The 22,965-nt window shown below is 51.0% G+C and overlaps 2 protein-coding genes across 9 annotated transcripts in view; one reads left to right on the top strand and one right to left on the bottom strand.

Moving 5' to 3' along the window:
• TEAD4 (TEA domain transcription factor 4) overlaps positions 1–19,057 on the bottom strand; it is a 76,384-nt gene extending 57,327 nt beyond the window's left edge. For 3 of the 6 annotated variants that reach the window (XR_015721589.1, XR_015721590.1, XM_087855542.1), the window contains exon 1: positions 18,112–18,345. Coding sequence is in view for 3 of the 6 variants with exons in the window: in XM_087855542.1 (XP_087711668.1) it covers positions 18,112–18,253 (142 nt within the window). In the remaining 3 variants the exon portion in view is untranslated. Of the gene's footprint in view, positions 1–17,301; positions 17,814–18,111; positions 18,347–18,907 lie in introns of those variants that run through there. The other 3 variants (XM_087855544.1, XM_045781268.2, XM_087855543.1) reach the window with 3 other exon arrangements.
• Positions 18,363–22,965, top strand: part of FOXM1 (forkhead box M1) — a 98,823-nt gene continuing 94,220 nt past the window's right edge. For all 3 annotated transcript variants that reach the window (XM_087855541.1, XM_087855540.1, XM_045781261.2), the window contains exon 1: positions 18,363–18,715. The gene's annotated coding sequence lies outside the window, so the exon portion shown is untranslated. The remainder of the gene's footprint in view (positions 18,716–22,965) is intronic.

Genomic DNA, 22,965 nt, shown 5'->3' with positions numbered 1-22,965 from the left:
AGAAAGTAGCAGAACCAGACCTCATCCCCTCTAGTCCTATCCCCTGCCTGGTCCAGAGTTGCATTCTCAAAACTTCCACCTCTTGCTCCCAAAGCCCACCCCTTCAGGAGCCTTCCATGGCCATGGGGGATCACTAAGCTCCACCCTTCTCCCACTGGCCAGTGGAATCCCCAAGATGCAACTCAACACAGGGCAGTGCTCGCCCCACTGGACTGTGAGCTACCCAAGCACACAATTATTTCTTATACATTAGCACTCCCCCCCCAACTCTCCTGGCTCAATATCGGGAATTTAAATAGATGTTACCCTACTTTACACAGTATCAGTTATGCCACTGATTACTTTTCCTCGGTCAAGAACAAATCTACCACTCATTTCCTTTTATCACAGAATCTTTTAACTTGTTGAGGGTCAACGCATGTTACAACCTCCTTGCTGTGCTCCCGACCCCAAATCGGAAGTGATGGACTGAAACTCAGAAAGTTTATAAGACTCGCCTGGTGTCAACTAGCGTTAGGGAGAGACAATTCAGCAGGGGCCTGAGTCTCCTGCCTGATTATAGGCAGAAACGGTTCTCTCTGTCCCTCCTCTCCCAGCTCAGATTCCAAGAGCTCTGGGATCCAGGCTAAAGGTTTCAACTATTATCAGGCTCCTCATGACCTGTGGGCCCTGATATGACCTGTGATGCCTCAGCATCTGATGCTTCTCCCCTGGGGCCCTTGCAAAGAACAACCACCTTCATCCCAATGACTCCTTAACTGAGAAGTTGAGAAGAAAGAGAAAACAGGGTTTCCTTCCAGGAGACCCCATCTAATCTCCACTATATGAGTCTCAGAAAAGAAGATGGAGAAGTCAGGGGGAATAACTACAGTAATTCAGGGTGGGAGCAGGTCCCCTTCTGCCTCAATCCTAGAACACGAGTCCTTCTTCAGGCTGATGGACTTACTTGCAAGGCTTGGTTACCAAGGCCAGTAGAGTTACGTCTCTGCACCCAAGGTGTTTTGCCCAATCCAACATAACTGTGGTTACACAGCATCTCTGTTGGATGGAATGTGGCTCTCCCATATCAATACATTTCCAAATGGAGATGAAAATGGCCCATCCCTCCCATCATTACCTTGGCCATTCCCACTGGACTAGACACTGGAGCCTGGGCCAAACCATCCAAGTGCCAAAAGGTGCTGCACACACTGGAGTACAGACCAGTGTGCAAACTGATTTGGATGTTGGGTATGTCTCTAAGCCTTCACTGCCCCGACCTCATTTCTTAATAAGAACAGGAGGGGAAATCAGGAATAGCGGACCCCAGACTCCTTCCCACTCTTCCCTCCAGCCCCCTTGGTCTCCTCAGCAGTCCCTGAACCCTGAGTTTACTCACACTGTCTTCCTGCTTAGGGTGGACCTCTTCCCTGACACCAGTCGTTAACAAACATCTGCTGAGCGTGGGAAAAGTGGGCGGGGGGGATCGTTCAACCATAAGCTGAGGAAGGCCTGAGGATCTAGCGTGGAACACGGTGACTATAGCTGATAACACTGTAGGGCAGAACTGAAAGTGGCAGAGAGCAGAACTTCAATGTTCTAACCAAAAAGAAAGATGTGAGGTGGCAGATGTGTTCCTAACTAGATGGGAGGATCCTTTCACAATGCGTATATGTACAAAATCACCACAATGCATTCTTAAGATATCTTACAATTTTCGTTCCATTTCATTTCATTGACCTCAATAAAGCTGAAATTTAAAAAAAAAGAAAACTATATTTTTAAAAAACCATCTGCATACCTATTCTTGGACTAAACCCTGGAGAAAGGGGTTTGGGCCCTCAGGGGGCTTAGACTTCAGACAGGACACGGGAGGCTAAGTACTAGAGTGTGAGTGGCTTCAGTGGAATCAGGCACAGGGCACGCAGCTCAAGCTGGGGCCTGCCTCTGCCCGGAAGGGCTCCCTGGCCGGGGCCACAGAGGCCTCAGGTCTCTACCATGTGCTGCCTGAACTGCTCACTGGGCCACCTCAGAGGTCTCCGCCCTCGATCCTAAGCTGATGTCTTCTTTGCCATCAATAGCCAGGGATGTCTTGAGACGCAGGTCCAATTTACATCCCCCAAGGTGCCTAGGAGACTGGCTGGTTCATCCTAACTGAGGAGGCTGAGAGACAGAAGCAGGAAGAGAGGAGAATCCACCCTCCAGGCAAGAGCCGGGTCACAGGGGGGGAAGTGCACCTCGCAACAGGCAGTGCTGCCTCCACCCCTAGCGCACAGCCCCACGTACTGGGCAGATGACCTGCTGGACAGGTTCAGGTGGCCCAGCACTCGTGGGAGGGAGGCCTAGCCATCAAGGAAGTACCAGGACCCCGAGGGACAGACATTCTGCTCACCAGAGAGAGAACTATTTTCATATTAAGACTAGGAGGTACCATTTTCACATACCCACTCTGTCTGGCACTGGGCTAAGCGCTTGACTAGATCTCCTCCCATCCTCCCAACACCCATGTCAGATGACGACGCTGGGGCCGCCGCACGTGCAGGGCTGCGCCCACACTCCACACTCTCAGTGGCAAGGTTCAGTCCTTCCTCCCCGTAAACCACCTCTCGCCCACCACAATGCTGCCTGGACCTCCCTGCCAACGGTTCTGTGGACCCCAGGAGGGGAAGAGGTCTGCTTCTACAGCTTCTACAGGGGATTTCAGCTAAACGTGAAGAGTAACAGGGATGGGTACCAGCCCCAGGACTGACCGGCGAAGGGCAGCTAGAGGCGTACGGACCCCACTGCCCCCACAGACTCTGGTGAAGGTCCCAGCTGGAAGATGTGGGCAGCCCAAGGTTTGTGGGAGTGAGGAAAATGCCAGAGAGGAAAGCTGAGCCCCACCTTACAGTCCTGAGAGGTGAAACAACTTGCCAAAATAACCCAAGGCTAGTGAAAACTGGGACCAGAACTCACGCTTAGCCCAGCACTTTTTGCTACACAATTGCAACTGCCATGGCCGTCATCTGGCTGCCTCTGGAAGAGGAGAGCTGGTTCCTAGGAAGGAGTGCAGCAGGCAATCCACATATGTGGATAAGCAGGTTCCCCAGCCAGAGAGACCCCTCCTTATTTTCATGCCTAACACCATTAAGATGTTAGCCCTTAGAGTCTTTCATTCATTCATTCATTCATTCATTCATTCATTCACAACTGTGTATTGAGCACCTACTATATGCCAGGCATTGGGTACAAGGTCACAAATGACATAGTCCTGCTCTCAACATCCTTCAGTCTAGTGGGGGTGGGAGTCCAGGGTTCCCCGAAAAGATGCAAGCACAGTCTATCCTTCATATTCACAGAATATTCACAGATTCTGTACTTGCAAATGTGCCTACCCGCTGACGCTTGGAAGCCCGAGATCCATACCTGCAGGGCTTCTGTGGCTATCTGCAGATACGCACATGCGCACATGCTCTGCACCGCCAAAAACGTGAGCTGCCATCGTGCGCTCCCACACGCGGTGGAACAAGGCCTCGGTCTGCCTTCTGGCTCCAGCACCCACGCTACAAACAAGAGGCCTTTGCACGGTCCAGTCCGTGCCACTGGGTTCGCATTTTTGTGCTTTTCGTTATCGATTTTGCAGTTTAAGATGGCCCCGAAGCGCCGGGCTGCAGCACTGGCTCAGGCTCCTAAGTGCAAGAAGGCCGCAGTGTGCCCTCTGGAGACAATAGGGGAGTGTGAGAAGCTTCATTCAGGTGTGGCTTACAATGCTGTCGGCTGTGAGTTCAATGGTAATAAGTCAGTAATATCTGTGAAAGAAATAAGGGGTCTCTGAACAGAAACACACATAAAACAAAGGTTACGAATTAATCAGTTGAAAACATTGCGCCAGGTGCTCCCAGGGACCTCACCCCCATCCCCTAGGCGCAGTGTCTGCTCATGCAGCGTGCTCCGTGACTTTACAGAACTGCCGCGGATGCTAAGAATCAAGTGCACCCAGAGAGGGTAACACATTAAACAATTACAGATGAATATCTTGGGGGCAGGAGGCAGGATTTCAATAAACCCTGAGCTCAAGGCCCTGGCAATACAACAGCTCACGGAGACAGGAACGTCAAAAGGTGGAACCAGCCCAAATGTTCATGAACAGGTGAATGGGCGCACAAAATGTGGCAAATCCATACAGTTGAGCATTACTTAGCCACGGAAAAGAATGAAGTTCTGACACATGCTGCAGTATGGATGAACCTTGAAACATTATATTAAGTGAAATAAGCCAGTCACAAAATGACGAATATTTTATGTGTCCACTTATTTCACACTTTTTTTAAGCACACCAGGAGATGGGGGGGGGTAGAGATGTGGGCAGAAGGGGATTAAGGGACCTGGACCCAAAATACAGGAGACACAAGAAAATGGCCTCTTTATAGCTAGAAATGAAAAAACAAGACAGCAGCGTTTGGGTCACAGGCAGCAAGTCCCTAGGGATGAAAGGAAAGAGAGGGAGCAAAGAACGAGAAAACACCCAATGGCGAAACGGACCTCCACGGGCTGAGCTGAGCCATGTACCCGGCTGACCAAAACTGGCCCCATTGTGACTTTAGACTAAGGCTGTCCAGGGCTTGCTGGAGACCTGAAGTAACACATATTTATAATAAGTAAATACAATAACATTTTTATTTTAAAAATAATAAAACCACATAAAACCTAGGTGTCCCAATCCCACCCCAGAGCAGCCTCCCTAGTGGTGCCTCTTCCTCCGCGAACACACACCAGGCTCTAGGGAAAGCATGGCATGAGCCCGGCTCACTGCGAAGAGGCTTCACATCCCCCACGCGAGCTGAAGGAAAATCTACCTCTTACCAGCTACGTGGTCCCTCCCCAAAGCTTCCGATCTCTCAAATAGGGAGAAGACTGGCCCGGCAGAGATGAAGGTAAAGCATGTGGAACACAGCACCCTCAACGACCTTGCAGTGTGAAAACACTTACTACACCTTGTTCCTTGACAGGACAGGAGTGGGGAGGGGTGAGAGAAAAGGCAAAGGAGGACCCCACCATGCCACCGGAGTGTCGGAAGGAACCAGACACAGAGAGCTGAGCCGCCAGACCAGGAGAGGGGTGCTATGGGGCAGGGGTGCCTGCTTGGGCTCTGGAGTCAGAGGCCTGGCTCAGACTCAGGCTGGGCTCCAACTGGCCAACATCCCTGGGCAAGCTACTGACCTCTCCGAGCCTGTCCCCCCAAATACATTCCAGAGGTAATAATGTTATCTCCTCATGGGACTGTTGTAAGGATCAGTTCAATTGTGCCTTCCACGTGCAGGCATAGAAGCTGGCTCTCGGGAGGGCTCCTCAATTCGTGGTTCTTGGAGGAATGATGGAGGGGGGTGGGGGGAGGTAGGAGTGATTCCCTCTGGGACATAGTACAGAGGAAAGAGGCAGGAGGAATGAGAGGCACAGGAGGGGAGGGTGGAAAGGAAGCAGGGCGGTGGGAGGAGCCTCAACAGGGAGGGGCAGTAGGTAGGTAACTGAGAGTTGAAAAGAATGATACGCGGATATAACCCCAAGCCCTCCATCCATTCCCCAGAACCCCCAACCCCAGGGGGCAGCAGGGTAAATGAGGACAGGGATCCAGCTTCCCAGGAGCTGGACCTGGGACTCAGCCCTAGCCACCCCTTCCAAGCAGCCAGGGATGTGGGTGTCTGTGGGCCTGGCCCCAATACATCCAGGAAGTGGGTCACAGCAAGTGGGTGTCCACAGCCTCCGCTCCCCACCCCACCCCAGGGCTGGTCCCGGAGCCACTAAAGGGGCTGAGGAAGCAGTGATGGGGCTTTAGACACAGTGCCGGCACAGAAGCCCCTCCAAACAGGTTCTCGAAGGAAGGCAAACCTGGCTCCAGGCTCAGCCTCGCCACAGATTCGCTTCCCCTATCAGGACCTCAGTGGCCCACTCACACAAAGAAAAGGTGAGGAAAGTGGAGTATCATTCAGCTATAAAAAGAAATGAGCTATCAAGTCTCTAAAAGACATGGAAGACTCTTAAAGGGATCTTGCTAAGTGCAAGCCAATCTGAAAAGGCTACATACATACTGTGTAATCACAACCACGGGACCTTCTGGAAGAGGCAGCACCACAGACACAGGAAGAGGATCAACGGAGGGGTACGTGGAGCACAGGGGATTTTTAGGGCAGTGAAACCGTTCTGTACAATACTGTAACAGTGGATATATGACATTCATATTTGCCAAAACCCACAGAATGCACAACACAAGCATGAACCCCAAGTTTTGTAAAACTATGGACTTCAGTTAATAATAACGTATCAATATTGGCTCATCAACATAATATGCCACACCAATGCAAGATATCAATAATAGGAATAAGTGGGGGAGAAGGGAAGAAACTCTGTATCTTCTATTCAATTTTTCTGTAAACCCAAAACTGCTTAAAAATAATAATAATAATAAAAATACAGGCATTGGAGGGGGTGAGGCTATTAACTTTTTTTTTTTTTTTTAAAGATGAGGAGAGTAAGACTTGCACTTTTTCCTCCTTGGGGCCTTTCTTCGGGATTCTAAAATAAAGCAAAGGTCACAGAAGTTCTAGAGAGGCGAAAGTACTGAACCAAACTAGTTGACTTCACTTTAAGTAGGCCTGTCCTATGAAAATTCAGATCTCCAAGTAGATCCCAGAACTGGGGAGTCTTTGCCTACCACACCTTGCCGCTGAATCCCATCAAACAGTGATTCTCGCTGGGCACTGCCTGAGCCCATTTATCTCCGTGAGCCCCGTGTGCTACTCAACAAACACGCGTATCCCCAGCCTTGGGCGGGTCTGCCCCAGTCGGCAGCTTTCCCAGAGCTGTTCACTGTACCCCACCTCGCCAGGACCTGAGGCTATGCCCGCACTGGGCCCCCACCCAGCACAAGGCACCAAGGCTGGGGGCTCTGGGTGCACACCCGGCTCAGGGAGGAGCCAGGCAGGAGCTCTCAGCACTGGGGAAGAGCCCCCAAAGGTCCAGAGCATCAGGGAGCTGCAGGGAACTTATAGGGCTCCTGTAGGCCTCTCTCCACCTGTAGGCCTTAATCATCTTTGGAAAAGGCCTGCCCCTAGGAATAACGAAGGCTCTGGCATCTGGACAGTGCCCTAGCTGCCAGGACACGAGCAGGGGACAGGCTGGTCTGGGCTTGGACAAGAGGCAGGAGGCAGCACCTACTGTAGCCTCGGTCACCTTTCATAGAAATGTTCTTCTGGGGGCGCCTGGGTGGCACAGCGGTTAAGCGTCTGCCTTCGGCTCAGGGCGTGATCCCGGCGTTCTAGGATCGAGCCCCATATCAGGCTCTTCCGCTATGAGCCTGCTTCTTCCTCTCCCACTCCCCCTGCTTGTGTTCCCTCTCTCACTGGCTGTCTCTATCTCTGTCGAATAAATAAATAAAAAAAAATCTTAAAAAAAAAAAAAAAGAAATGTTCTTCTGGCTCAGAGCCACGCTGCCTGGACAAGGACAGAGGTGCAGACTGCAATGCTCTGGAGACTCTAATGGCCCAGAGCCCTCGGACCCTTGGCTGAGGTCACCATCACAGAGGACCCCACCCTGACCCAGAAATCTCACCGCACTGATTCTCTCTTGCACCAGCCACACACCTACCCAGTGGCTTACCCTTGCAGACCCAATAATCACCCCACCTCCCATTCCAGAATGCATGGTCATCCAGTTTGGTAACAAGGCCATGTAAATGGCGGTACCCAGACTGGGCACTAGCGTTTGTTGCTCTGCATGGGGCTGGCCCAGCTTGAGCCAGGGGCCATGAGGAGCAGACCAGGTACCTAGCAAACCAAGAAGCTACCTGTGCCTCCTATTCGGAAGCATACTCTATGGCAGGTGCTAAGCCAGGAAAAGAACTTCACAGAAGGCCGTTCCCTCCTCCTCCTCCTCCTTTCTTTTGCATAGGTCATGCCCTAGGTGTTCCCCGCCCCCTGCCTCACCTGGGTCCCCTGGAGAAAGGCCAAGGCTCAGGACACCAAACTCTTTCCTTGCTTTCGGAGTCCCTCACACCCACCATCTTCTTGTGGAGATTTTCTCCTTAAATGAATTTTCTCCAAAAACGTGTAAATTGCACATCTGTCAAGAGACTTGTATCCAGAATATTAAAGAACTCTCAAAACATAACTATCAAAGAGAAAAAATAGGCAAAAGATTTGGATAGACATTTCATCAAAGAAGTTGTATAAATGGCAAATAAGCACACACAAAAAAATGTTCAACATCACTGGTCATTAAGCAAATGCAAATTAAAACCATAATGAGATGCCACTATACCCCTATCAGAATGTCAAAGACAGAAACAAGAAGAAAGCCGACGATACCAAATGCTGTTGAAGATACGAAGCACCAGAACTGTCCCGCATCGCTGGCAGAAATGCAGAGCTGTACACTTGTGCAAACAGCTGGGCGTGTCTCAGCCCATCGCACACATACCTCCACGTGAGCCCACAATCCCACTCCTCGCTATTTCTCCAAGAGAAATCAAAGCCTGTGTTCACACAGAAACCTGTACACAAATGTTCACAGCAGCTTTATTCAAAATCAACAAAGGCTGGACACAACCTCAAGTCCTTCCACCAGTGACTGGCTAAGCACACTGCAGCAGCCCCATATGATGGAATACTACACAGCAATACAAAGGAACAAGCGACTGATACACACGACTGATGAATTCAGGCATCAGGCTGAGTGGGAGCAGCAGACCCGGAAGCCACAAACTGGAGGATTCATTCCATCCGATATTCTTGAAAAGGCACGATGACCGGAGTGGACAGACCCGTGCTGTCAGGGGATGGGCACGGGGTGGGGACGGGGGAGGGGGACAGACGGACAGACAACAAAGGGGTGTCAGCATGAGGGAATCTTTCGGGGAGATGGAGCCATTCTGTATCTTGACAGTGCTGGGAAATACCCAACGCTTTGCATTTGTCAAAACCCCCAGAACTGTACACACCAGGAAGAGTAAATTTTGCTTTATGTGAATTTAAAAATAAATTTTGAAAAAGTCCTACTTATTTGCCCAGATTACCTGGCTCAAATCCACCTCACTCATAAGACCTAGTTATTTCCCCTACTCTTAATTTTATGACCATGACTCTGAAATCTATCTTTTCATCTACATTTCTTTTTTTTTTTTTTTAATTTATTTGTGTGACAGAGAGACAGCCAGCGAGAGAGGGAACACAAGCAGGGGGAGTGGGAGAGGAAGAAGCAGGCTCCTAGCCGAGGACCCCGATGTGGGACTCGATCCCGGAATGCCAGGATCACGCCCTGAGCCGAAGGCAGACGCCCAACGACTGCGCTACCCAGGCGCCCCTTCATCTACATTTCTCCCTCTCCCTGTTTCTCCCCCACCAACACATCTTGCCCGCTCACACATGCTTGCTCTCATGTGCACACACACACACACACACACACACACACACACACACACCTATGGAAACCCCACCCAACCTTCAAAGCCAGCCCAAGTGCCTCCTCCTCTGAGCAGCCTTCCCTGACCCCTCCCAGCCCCATCAGAATGAACCACCTTTCCCAGGCAACCGCTCCACTCTAGTTTATGCTTCTAACTAGCCCTTCTTTAATCCTGCAGGTTTTCAGTGTTTCCTATTCAGTCTGTCTCCCCTGCTGGATTGCAAGCCCCTTGAGGACAGGGACCAGGTCTTCTATTCCACATTTCTCCCACCACCCCCTGGCACAGTGCCAGACACAGTGGGCACTCTGTGACCACTGTGGAGTAGCTAAGGGCAGGTGCAGGCAGAGGGGGCTGATGCCAAGAGAGGCAAGCTGGCAGTGCTGGGGCTGGCAGAGTTCTGAGGAGGGTATCGGAAGCCACTAATACAGCTCTGCTTCCTCTCTTGCATAAGCAGCACGACTATTGCTTCAACTTCCAAGTGCTGGAACTGACCTCACCCCCCATTCCAACATGAGATCATGCAATTTACAATGGAGCATTTTGGAGGATGCTTCTGCTTCTTCCACGCCTTCCCAGTTGCAAGCCCCAAGCAGGACAGATGCTTAGGACACACCTGTTGATGCATTGGAACCTGTCTTATCATACAAGTGCTGACATTTCTTCTCACTTCTAGAAGGCGGGCCTTCTTTTCAACAATAGATTAGGTCCATTTGATCTGAAGGCAATTCCACTACATAGAACTACAGGGTAGAGGGGCGCCTGGGTAGCTCAGTCGTTAAAGCGTCTGCCTTCGCTCAGGGCGTGATCCTGGCGTTCCAGGATCCAGCCCCACATCGGGCTCCTCCGCTGGGAGCCTGCTTCTTCCTCTCCCACTCCCCCTGCTGTGTTCCCTCTTTCACTGGCTGTCTCTCTGTCACATAAATAAATAAAATCTTTAAAAAAAAAAAAAGAACTACAGGGTAGAGGCACAGCCTACATACAGGGACACTCCAGGACTGAGTTCTTCTCAACATATCACTGGCCTCTCCCTCTTACAAACGTAGCCTGGCCAGAGTTTAAAGACAATTTATGGGGGCGCCTGGGTGGCTCAGTTGCTAAGCGTCTGCCTTTGTTTCAGGGCACAATCCCGGCGGTCTAGGATCGAGCCCCGCATCAGGCTCCTCCACTGGGGGCCTGCTTCTTCCTCTCCCACTCCCCCACCTTGTGTTCCCTCTCTCGCTGGCTGTCTCTCTCTCTGTCAAATAAATAAATAAAATCTTTAAAAAAAAGACAATTTATGGGTCACTTATTAGATAAACAGTGTTTAGTATGTGCCACGTAAAAACCTAAGCATATTACAAATATTAACTAATTTAATCTTCACATTAACCATATGAAGTTGGTTCTATTAATATTTTCCTCAACTTGCAGAGGGGAAGAGTAAGACACAGAGCAGTTCGATAACTTGCTCAAGGCCACATAGCTTGATGAGTGGCAGAAAAGGGATTCAACCCCAGGCAGGCTGGCTACAAAGCTATACTGTTCAAACACTAGTCACCACCCACATGTGGCCACTGAGCCCTTGAAGAGCAGCTCGTCCAAACTGAGATGTGCTGGTAAGTGTCAAATGCACACTGGATTCCCAACACTTTGTATGAAAAAAATATACGTTATCTCATTAATATATTTTTTTACAACTGATGGCACATTTAAACGATAATATCTTAGACATAGTTGTTTAATACACTGTTAAAATTCATTTTACCAGTTCCTTTTTTTTTTTAAGATTTTATTCATTTATTTGACAGAGAGAGCAAAGCAGGGGGAGGGGCAGGCAGAGGGAGAAGCAGGCTTCCTGCTGAGCAAGGAGCTGGATGCGGGACTCAATCCCAGGGCCCTGGGATCATGACCTGAGCCGTAGGCGGATGCTTAACCGACAGAGCCACCCAGGCATCCCTCTCCTTACTTTTTAAAAGTGACTCCTAAAGAACTTAAAATTCCATGTCTGGCTTACATTATATTTCTATTAGGCAGTATGGCTCCGGAGTCTGTGCTTGTGGCCACTGCTCATCTTCCCCTGCTCCAGCTATAGGGGCGCAGCCTGTCCCTCACCCCGGGCTCATTCAGCTCGCATGTGATGGGAAGCCAGGCGGTAACTCCCACAACTCCCCACTCCATCTCCTCCAACCGCTCAGACACTGCCTTGCCTGCAGCTCTGGAGACAGCTTATCTTCACCTCCTTCCAGCAGGAATCCCAGAATGGCAAGGTGGGAAAATCCCTCCCTCACGGCCTAGGGCAACCCCCACCTGCTGCAAGCGGAGAAACTGAGGCCCAGGACCACATGGAGGAAGCAGAAGCCCTAGAGGTCCTCTGGTGCCACTGCCCACCCACTACAAAAACCTCCTCCAAAGCAGCCCTAGCAAGCTCTATCTACATCTTCCTACATCATGAAATTCCCTGTAGGTCGATGTGATGCTGCAGAGTGAAACTGACTTCAGATCCCATGGACCCAATCCGTATTGCTGCAGAGGGCTTGCTTTCTGACAGCGAGAAATGACAGCACCCTGAGGGCGGGACAGGTTCCGACCCCCTATACCCACCTCTGCTAAGACACTCACAATATGGGTAAGCTCAGTACTTAACAGGTCGGGGTGTATGCACCCTCCGAAACCAGACACGGCTCCCAATGTGGCCAGAGCACTGCAGAGCCTACCGGACTAAGGTTCTTGATGCAGACCCCGCCACACCACTGGCCCACACAGGCTCAGGGTTTAACAGGGCAGTGGGAAGAGTCAGGTTGACCTGGGTTCAAACTCCAACCCCAGAATTAATCTGTGTAATTTTTCTCCTTTTCTGTAAAGCAGAGGTTAAAAAACAAAACAAAATCAAATGAGCAAACCCTATCTCACAGGGCTGCCATGAAAATTAAACAAGGTGATGTAGGCAGAAATGTCTAGAATTGGCACCTGATAGGCACTTAATAAATGCTCACTTCCCTCCTCCTTCCTTCATCAACCAAAGCCCCAAGTTTTCTCCCCCACGAACTGATAATAAGTTCCTATTCTATACATACTTAAATGCAGGATTTCATATTTGTTTTTATTTTTTTTAAAGATTTTATTTATTTATTTGACAGAGACAGCTGGTGAGAGAGAGAACACAAGCAGGGGGAGTGGGAGAGGAAGAAGCAGGCTCCAGCGGAGGAGCCTGATGTGGGGCTCAATACCAGAACGCCGGGATCACGCCCTGAGCCGAAGGCAGACACTTAATGACTGAGTCACCCAGGCACCCCAGGATTTCATATTTAAATCTATTTGAGTTCATCTTGAGATAAGTATACATATTTAATATAACTAAATGTCAAGTAATTTTTTAACAGCTAAAAATTGAACACAACTTACAAAAATGTTTGGTAGGGGACACCTGCGTGGCTCAGTCGGTTAAGCATCCGCCTTCAGCTCAGGTCATGATCCCAGGGTCCTGGGATCGAGTCCCACATGGGGCTCCTTGCTTCTCCCTCTGCCTGCCACTACCCCTGCTTGTGCTCTAACAAATAAATAAATCAAATCTTAAAAAAAAAAAAAAAACATTTGGTAGTATGCAGTTAAAGAAATTAAGGTATATTCATGTAAGGTAATATTATCCAGATCCTTATAATTATGGCTTTAAATTATTTTTTATGACATGGGATATTACTTACTATATAGTATTCAGTAAGAAAAAAAACAGGATAGAGTATAATTGCAATTATGTTAAAATATATACATTTATTTGCATGAACACGAATTTGGAGGGATATATACCAAAATATTAACCATGCTCATCCCTGAGTTGTGGCATTATGTACCATTTTTCCTTCTTTAATTTATAAAGGTTTTCCACATGAGCATGTATTAATCTTAACAGAAAAAAATGGTTTTTTCATCTCCTATTTTTGCTTAATATCAGCATTTAGGCAATTAAGATGATTTTGAATCCTGGTTCTGTCCTCCAGTATGCTTGCTATCCCAGACACCGACAGAACTGATAAGAGGACAAAGCCAAAATGAGAGCTCTGTGGCCTATCACTAGAGACCTCCCACCGCCATGGTGACATGAGCTCAGTGCCAGCAGCCAGGGTAGCCTTTCAACCAGCTACAAATCCACCTTACTGCTGCAGCAGCCAGATCCTATTTATTTCTCTTGAACCCAAGAAAAATCATGAGATTCCAAGTCCTTACTAAACATTTCTGCCAAACCTCAAGTAGATGATGCTTCCAAGACTTGGTGGGGTGACCATGTTGGCAAGCAGTTCTCTCAACGCCACTGTGGAGTCCCCTCGTCAGTAAGAAACTTACCGCCTGACACTTCCAGATCTTGCCACATTAAAGGAAAATGATAACAGCAGTTATCATTTCTCCACCCTACCTCCCTCTCCCATTTGGCAGGGCTCCTCCCAGATCCTAGAGGGATCCTGTGCTTACTCCTGCAGCTGCTAGCAGGAACCCCAAACTTGATGTGTAAAAACCTGGCCACCGGAACTCACAAAAGGCAAGTCGGTGCAGTGTCTCCCTGCTCCTAAAGCCCACTCCTCTTCTCCTGAGCCCTCTCACCAAGTCCTTCAGAAAGAGGAAAGCCGGGGCGCCTGGGTGGCACAGCGGTTGGGCGTCTGCCTTCGGCTCAGGGCGTGATCCCGGCGTTATGGGATCGAGCCCCACATCGGGCTCCTCCGCTATGAGCCTGCTTCTTCCTCTCCCACTCCCCCTGCTTGTGTTCCCTCTCTCGCTGGCTGTCTCTATCTCTGTCGAATAAAATAAAATCTTAAAAAAAAAAAAAAAAAAAAAAGAAAGAGGAAAGCAAGAGAAGTGTGCTCTGCCACCAAGAACGATCCACCACATGCATCAGGAATCTCCCCCTACCTGTCCTGGTTGTCTTATGGCTCTAACGATAGCTACAAAAATAAATAAATAAATAAATCCCTTTATGTTGTCCAGCTGATCCAGGCCTGTTGCCTCCCCACCCAGAGCTCTGTCTACTGAACAAATTGCCTCCCTCGTCAACTATTACTCAAGGCTCAAAGCCAAGATGGAGATCAGCCAGGAAGAAACAAAACTAGCCTTTTATCCCAGCCAGGACAATTCACGAAGACCTCTCAAGGGCTTGAAGGGAAGGGGAATTCATGGTTCTGGCAGGAGTGAGCTTGGCATGAGCTGATGCTGGCAGACACCACAATACCTTTGCTGGTAAGACAGAGAGCAGACCACTCCGCCAAATAATGGGCTCCAAGCAGTTCAGGTTTCACTCTAAGTAAAGGCCCCTCTTGGAAGGAGAGGCCCACCCTACGTGTCATCAGCCTTCCCCAGTGCCCTTTGCACTGCCCCCAAAACCCTGCCCTTCCTTTCAGCCGGATATGCAATCTCATCCCACAGGAGGGTCACCCTGCCTTAGCACGGCTCCCATTTCCTGCCCCTGGTGACTCCTCTGAAGTCCATTGTTCCCATGAAGTTTGGGTCAAAGGAAGCCAGGTCTCCACCCATGGGGGCCCGCCCACCCTCAACACCGTGATGGAGCTGGCCCACACTACCGGAGCCGGGCCGTCCTCCCGCCTTTCCAGGGGCCTGCCTCTATTAAAAGCAGGAGGATGTGGGCACCCATCTTAGGGACTGGAGTTCCAGTGGAAATGTTCCCAAACAAAGATCCAGTCGCTACCAGCTTAATGCTCCAGGACCCTATGATCCAGGAGGTGATTAGAATCTCCCTAATATCTAAATGGAAAAACCAAAAGCAAGGAGAAAACTGTTATTTCAGAAGAGGTCAAGGCAAAGCTGGAATTAGAACACAGAGTTGGAGACCACACTGCCCAGTGACAAAGCCCTGCCCCCACCTCCACCTGGGCCCCTGAGCTGGTTAAACCCCCGGGGGAAGTGGGGGGAGGGCATGGGAGAGCAGCTGTTCAGCTCCAATTTCAGAGCTTTAAAGGGAGCTGTCGTCCCAACCCCTGCCAACAAAGGGTCATGGGGGGCAAAATAAGACAGGCAAGGTAAAGCCACCCTCACAAGCCCTGAATTTCCCACTGCCCCCAGACTGACCTCGACTACAGAAAAGGCCACGGAGAAAAGCTGGTGACCCATGTCCTCCACTTGCACTGAGAAGGAGAGGAGCCACTGATTAGGCAACAGGTATTGCTCTGTGCTGGTCACCAGTGCAAGACCCCAGAATGGAAGGCAAGGGAGGTTGCGACATTTGCATCCCAGGAGACCTAGAAAGATAGGGAGACCCTTTTCCACCTGGCCAAGTAATGTACAAACCAGCAAGGCAAAAGGAGGGTGCATTTAAAGACCCCCAAAGGGCCCCTTCCAAAGTTGGCCTTCTCGGATCCTACAGTTCCATGCTTTCTGCTGCGATGGAGGGGAGTATCTCTGCCTCCTACCTGAGCCACAAGATGGGAGATGTCACCAAGCCAGACCGGTCCAGCCTCTGCACCTGTTAGATGAAGGTGGCTAGGGGGTCTGAGCATCAGGATCCACAGAGGAGGAGACAGAATGCGAAGTGAGAACAGAATGGACTCTAGTCCCAGCTCTGTGACTCACTGGTTGTGTAATCTTAAGCAAGTTACTGTCCCACTAGGGGCTCAGTTTCTCTGTGTTCAAAGATTTTTATTTATTTATTTGTCAGAGAGAGAACACACAAGCAGGGGGAGCGGCAGGTGGAGGGAGAAGCAGGCTCCCCACTGAGCAAGGAGCCCGATGCAGGACTCGATCCCAGGACCCTGGGATCATGACCCGGACGCTTAACTGACTGAGCCACCCAGGAGTTTCCCTGTCTTTAAAATGAAGGAGTTAGACGCTAACATCAGAGTGCCTAATAACATTCAGCAGGTACACCCTGGGGTCAAGGCACAAATGGAGTTACAACAAAGGAGTTGAAGACCCTGTGCTCCCGGGACAAAGCCCTGCCCCCACCTCCACCTGGGCCACCAGCTAGCTACCCTAGTTCCTAAAGATGAAGATCATACAGGGCCTGGCCTATGGCAAAAGCTCAATTCATGTCTGCTAAGTAAACACAAATGAACAGGGCAGGGGTTGTCAAAGGGTGTTCCGAGAAGTTCGTAGGAAAAAAAAGAGGTTCCATGCTGAAATACGCTTAGGACACACTGGCTACTGAGTCTGGAATGGGCCATACAGCATGCTAGGTACTTGGCAAATAGAATTTTCACAACAAGCGTTTTGGATAGGTATTAATCACCCCCCTCCCATATTACTCATCAGGAAACTAAGGCTGAGGGCCTTTACAACTGCAAGTGACTGCCAGGATCTGCACCCAGGTATGTCCAGCTCCCAATCTGCATCTTTCCTATTTCCTCAATGCTGCCTTTAGACCCGATGCTGTCAAAGCCCTGGCGCACACCTGGTCTAAGCAGGTGAGAGGGTGAGATGGCTTTCACCAGAACATCTACATCCTTGGGAGTGCACGGAGGAGCAGCTACCAGCCCCCACCCCTCTGAATGAAGAAAGAACTCTGCCAGATCCGCCAGTGCTCCCCCACCAACACCATCACATGCTATGTCACTTCTGCCGATCTCCTGGACAGTCATGCTCCCTCCCTGCCCAGTTCCTGCCTCTAAAATATTTCAAATGATAAGACCCCAGACAGAGAAAGAAAAAAAAAAAGCAAAACACAAAGGAAGAGATGGGGAAACTTAAGACACCCAGATGCGTCTTCCCACAGGTCAACTAGCAAATCAAAGGCAGCTCTTCCCTCCCAGCGGGCACTAAAGCATGCCCGCAGTTATTCCCTTTCCTTCCCGCAGCAAAGTGTAACCTAGCAAGTTGTAAAGAATGAGGATTCTTCCACTTGACTGCTGGGCAGCTAGCTCCAAGGAAAGTAGTTCAGGCTGGTATACATCCGTTCTCTGTCCTTGGGCCCTACCTGAAAAGCACTGGTCACACACCTCTCGAGATTCAAGACGGTCTGAGAAACATCCCCAGTTCTCACTATCAACAACCTGTCCCATTACCACGAGACAAAGATCTCAACTTCCTTTAGCCTTCTAGCAGCTTGCTCTCTCAACTGTTGCAGGCAAGAACAGAACCCACTCGCCCTCAGAAAGACAGCTGCCTGGAGGAGGCAGGTGTGGACAGCTTCCTTCCAGCTCTGCCCAGCCCAGGGCGAATGGAGCCTTGGGGACCACACACTCCAACAACCACAGTCCAATTATCCCTGCACACACATAACCAGAGACACGGTCTCTTGGCCATGGTCATGCCGGCAGGAAAAACAGTCATGCCCAGAACCAACATCCTCACAGAGAACTACACACGTAGAGACCTGGCATTGCACAAGAACTCAGAGACACTCAGACTTTCAGATAGACTCTTCTCGAGTGGAAATACACTCAGTTCAACACAAACAAATACACCTACTGGCAGCCAAGGTGAGTCATATGTGAACAGATATCACCCTCACATACACCCAAAACTAGGGAGACGGGACAGTCAGGCGGTCACATGAACTCATCAGACAGCCACTGTGTGTGACCGGAATCCCCTTTACACACATGTGCACGGAGCCCGTGTGTGTCCCTGGGAAAGGCGCGCTTCGGGTCTGGGAGTTCTCCCTCAGGCTGGTCCCCACCGTGGAATATAACAGGCTTCTCAAGCCTCGGGGAGCAGGGGACCCTCCGGAGGGGTCTCCTCCACTTTCGCAAAGCCTCAGCGTTTACACCAGCCAATACACTACCTCCAGGGCTCGCCCTTCCAACTCCGAAAAGGGCCCGGCAGAAAAGAAGCATGGGTGCTGGGTCCCTTCGACCGCCGCCGCTCCCGGTTCTGCTTCTGGGCCTTTCGGCTTCCGGGACCCCTTCCCGCGAAGCCCCTCGCATCCACCCCCCGGCCCCAGCCGGAGGTCCGCGCCGCCTCCACGTGCCGGGAGAGCTCCTCACGCCCCGCCCGACGCCGGCCCTGCGGCCAGGTCCTCGAGTCCCCGCGCCGCGCCGCCGCCTTACCGGTCCCAGGGTGCGGGAAGGTGGGGCGGAGGCGCTAAGCCAGCTCCACGGGGTCCGCCGCGCGCGCCAACTCTCCGCCGCGAGCTCCCGGGGGCGGAGACGGCACTGCGGGACGACAGGGGGCAGCGCGCGCAAACCCGCGGCGGCCCGGGGCCACCGGCCGGGCAGGGAGGAGGGCGGGCGGCGGCCGGAGCCCACCCCGCGCCGGCCCGCACCCGCTTCGCCGCCGCCTGGGGCTGGCGCGCCGAGCCGAGCGGAGCAGAGCGGAGCGCGCCGAGGGAGGAGTTTTCCCAGAATGGGACTGACGGGAAAGCACGGGAGCTCCCTATTCCTGGAGGAGTGAGTCAACGGGCGAGAGGAAGGGAGCTCGGGGGCCAGCGGCGGAAGGGAGGGCAGGGGGGGCGCGGGCCGGGCCGAGAGGTCCGGGGCGGGAAGGGCGAGGGGGGGAAGAAAAGAGCGGCGGCGCACGCGGCCGAGGGGCCGGCGCGACGGGGGGGGGGGGGGGCGCGCGGCGAGGCGGGCGCCACTCACCTGGGGGACGCGGCCGCGGGCGGCGGGAGCCGGGAGCTCGGGCCCTGCCCGCCCCCTGGCCTGGAGTTTGAAAGGAGGAAGCCTGGAATGTGCGGAATGAGGGCTGGTATGAGATGCGCGCAGCTGAGGGAGGGAGGGAGCCGGAGGGAGGGGCGGCCCTGCCCCCGGCCCCTCGGGGAGGAGACTGGGCGGCGGGGGGAGGGGGCGGCCGGGCGGGGGCGGGGCCGGCGGGGGAGGGGAGGCGTGCGCGCGGCGGGGCGGCCGGACGGCGGCCCGGCCCCGCGGACCCCTCGGCTTGGACGCGGCCTCCGCCGCTCCCCGGCGCGCAGACTTTCCCCTGGATCTCTCGGCCGCGCCTCTCTTCCTCCTCCCGGAGCCCCCCGGTTCCTGCCTCTCCTGGCCGAGTCTCCGACTGTCTTTCCCAGGAGCTGAAAATCTTCCTCATAACCGGGGTGGGGGGGTTCTGTGGGTGGCCCTGCCACCGTCGGCGTCCCCGGCCGGCGCCTCTCCGCACAAGTCCCTGGGAGGCCGGGGAAGGGGCGGGCGCCCGACGCGCAGGAAGGGCTGCTCCCTTCCCCGCGGCTCCCACCAAAGGACACTCGCTCCGGGGAACCAGGAAGCAGGAACTCCCGGGCTCTAGTCCCAGATCCGCCGCCGGTGCCCCCATGCGTGCCCTCCCCGGCGTTGGTCCTTTCGATCGTTGTCCTCTGTCTCTTGAGGAGCTGTCCCTACCAAGCGTATAAAGCACATGGGAGAGGAGGCTCGCTGTGAACTCCGTGTGGCACGTTGAGAAACCTTTTGGGCTCAGTAACTCAATGAATATTTATCCGATATATATTATGTGTCCCCCCGATGCTGTGAAAACAAAAGCGAAAATAAGACCTCAGCACCTGCCCTCAAAGAGCTTAGCTTTAGCTGGGAAGACTCCGTATATAGAAGAGCATTGCCACAAAGTGGGAGTCTGGGTTTGGAACGAACCTGCCAGATAGTTTAGTCTCTTGTTGGGGAGAGGGGTGCTGGAAACGCACTGGACTCCTTTTTGGAAGTGTTGAGAACACGTTGGCTTCAAGCTGTGTTATCACATACCTCTGTCTTTCACCTCGTTGGGAGGCTGAAATCAAAGGACTTTCGGCTTTTTCCAAAAATCAGATCCAACCTGGAGGGAGCATTATCACTTCACCTTGTATTGCAGTGGTTGTCCAGATCTTATCTCCCTTACCAAACAGAAACTTCTTTGAAGACAGAGTAAATGTCTGATTTATCTTATCTTTCACCCAGCACCAGCTTGGTGCCTGGGATAGATAAGCACATAATAAATGTTGAATAAATGGAAACCAAAAAAGCTACCACAGAGAAGACAGAAAAGAAAGTGCTATAAATGCCAAAGTTGTTTGCAAGAGAGGTGCTCCAGAGGTGTTTTGAGCAATGACAGCATCGCTGGACGAAGTATCCAGTCTCATGAGGTGAAGACTTTGAAGGAAGCAGCTCCGATTTGATTACATAAATTCCGGTATGCCTATTAAATAATGAGTCACATCAGGGCTTGGTCACACCTCATATACATGAAAAGACTGCAGGGCAGTATATAGACACCAAAGGAAGTACAAACTGTAAACACTAGCTATCTAATGCAATAATTATTTGTTGAGTGTCTATTGACTTTGAGCACCATGCTAGGTGCAAGGATAGGTCCCTACCCTCCAGAAGCTCACAGTCTAGGTGGGAAGACAATTAGGTGGAGCTCAAAGGGAACCCAGGGGAAGGAACAATGAATTCTAAGTTACAGAGGTGACATTTGCTCCAGCTCTCGAAGAATAAATGAGAACTTACCAACTCGAGGGGGGAAGACCCATAGCAGCGTGTACACACAGGCTGTCTCGGAAAAGCAGGGAAAGTCTTGTAAACTGGTGTGCTGGAAGAACAGACTACAATAAGTGGGTGCCAGGTTGTGAAGATCATTGTATCCCCTGCTCGAGAGTTTGGGCATCGGAAAGGCCATTTTGACGCAGGTGTGACATAATCAGTACCACCATTAGAAAGACTCCTCTAGTCACGGTGTCGGGCTGGACTGGAGAGTCGGGGTGCCCTAAGCTCAGGCCATGCTTCTGAGCTTGACAATGAGGGAGAGAGTCTCAGAAACAGTCCCCAGGCAAAATCAACAAGAATTGGTAACCAGGTTGGCTGTGAGGGTGAGAGAGGAAACAAAACTCACTAAGCTTTGACAAATGAACAATTGGTGGTGCCGTTCACCGAGATAAGAATTCAAACGCAAGGAGAAATAGGTTAGCTGGGAGCTGAGTCCAGCCAAGGTTCAGAGGATTTAGAGGAAGGCAGGACAGAGTCCAGAGTGGAGACCATAAAGCAACCTTGGAGTGTCACGTCCAGCCCAGATTGCTGAGAGGAAATTCAGCTTATTCCCTCCAAACCTTAAGTATCCGAGACCCTAAATGATCCAGATTGGAATAGCATGCCTTCAGGAGCTCAGCCTCCTGGTCCACACCCTTACAGGCTTCTAGAGAGCTCTGCGCCTTCAGGAATCTCACTTCCCAAGCTGTCACAGTCTCTCTGGCTAAAGTTCTGAGACATCGAAATTCTGAAGGTTCGAGGCTGACTGATTTTACACACATGGCCTGCCCCACACATATCTTTCTTAAGGGACAGGACCCTCTTTCAGTGACCCTCAGGAATGAATCTGTTGATGGAAGTATTGCATCTGTCTGAATCAAGCTAGAAGAGATGCACATGGCTTCCCTTAAATGACAGCGTATAATCCACAGCTCACCTCAGTTCTTAGTGAACCGGACCACTCTGCCTAGTCCTGCAGCTGCATCTCACCCAGGCTTCCTGTGGAGTGGTGCAGGGCTGTGGTCGGAGCCGGTTTCTGGGGAGGGTATTTGTGTTGTCTGTACTACAAAATTACAGTCAGAAGTTATTAATTACTTTTATCACATGTGGTTTGGGATTATTTCCACTCCTTTAATAAATTTTGTTTTTCCAACCCACATGGTCATAGTTAAACAAATTATCTGTGTGGTTTTTTTTTGTTTTTTTTTTTTTTTAAAGATTTTATTTATTTATGTGACAGAGAGACAGCCAGCGAGAGAGGGAACACAGCAGGGGGAGTGGGAGAGGAAGAAGCAGGCTCCCAGCGGAGGAGCCCGATGTGGGACTCGATCCCGGATCGCCAGGATCACGCCCTGAGCCGAAGGCAGACGCTTTTAACGACTGCGCTACCCAGGCGCCCCTATCTGTGTGTTTTAAACAAGTTCAACCACATCAATGTGATGGAATTCTTTTTCAGTTATTAATAACAAGATTTTTAAAAGTAAACCAAACACCGTTCATGATATAATAAGTGGAAATGCAGATTCCAAGAGCAGTGTATGTGGAATGATCACGTTTTTGAAACATAATTGAAAAGTATTTTATTTCATTTTATTTTATTTGTTTTTTGAAGATTTTATTCACTAATCTGACAGGGAGAGCACAAAGCAGAGGAGCAGGAGAGGGAGAAGCAGGCTCCCCACTGAGCAGTGAGCCCAACATGGGGCTCAATCCCAGGACCCTGGGATCATGACCTGGGCCGAAGGCAGTCGTTTAACCAACTGAGCCACACAGGCGCCCCTTCATTCTTTTTTTTTTTTTTTCAAAAAAGATTTTATTTATGTATTAGAGAGCAAGAATATGTGTGCATGTGCAAGAAGGGGGAGGAGTGGGGGGAGGGAGAGGGAAAGAGAATCTCAAGCAGACTCCCCGCTGAGCATGGAGCCAGACTCAGGCTCAATCTTCCCACCCTGAGACCATGGATCTGAGCGGAAACCAAGAGTCAGATGCTCAAAGGACTGAGCACCCTTTCATTTTCATTCTTTATTTTTTTATTGAAGTAGAGTTGACATACAATGTTACATTAGTTTCAGGTGTTATTCTTTATTTCCTTCTTTATTCTTCTGCATTTTATTCTTCTGCCTTCTATCTGCAACAAACTTGTACTTTTACAGCGGGGGAGAAAAGTGTGACTAGAACGGGATATCTAACCCTTCCCTAATTTTGCCCCATCT

This window comes from Ursus americanus, chromosome 25 (genome assembly GCF_024610735.1).
Source record: "Ursus americanus isolate L20-20 chromosome 25, mUrsAme1.1.p, whole genome shotgun sequence".
Lineage (NCBI taxonomy): Eukaryota > Metazoa > Chordata > Mammalia > Carnivora > Ursidae > Ursus > Ursus americanus.
Note: the sequence above shows the minus strand (reverse complement) of the source record. Positions and strands in the feature narration are given on the sequence as shown.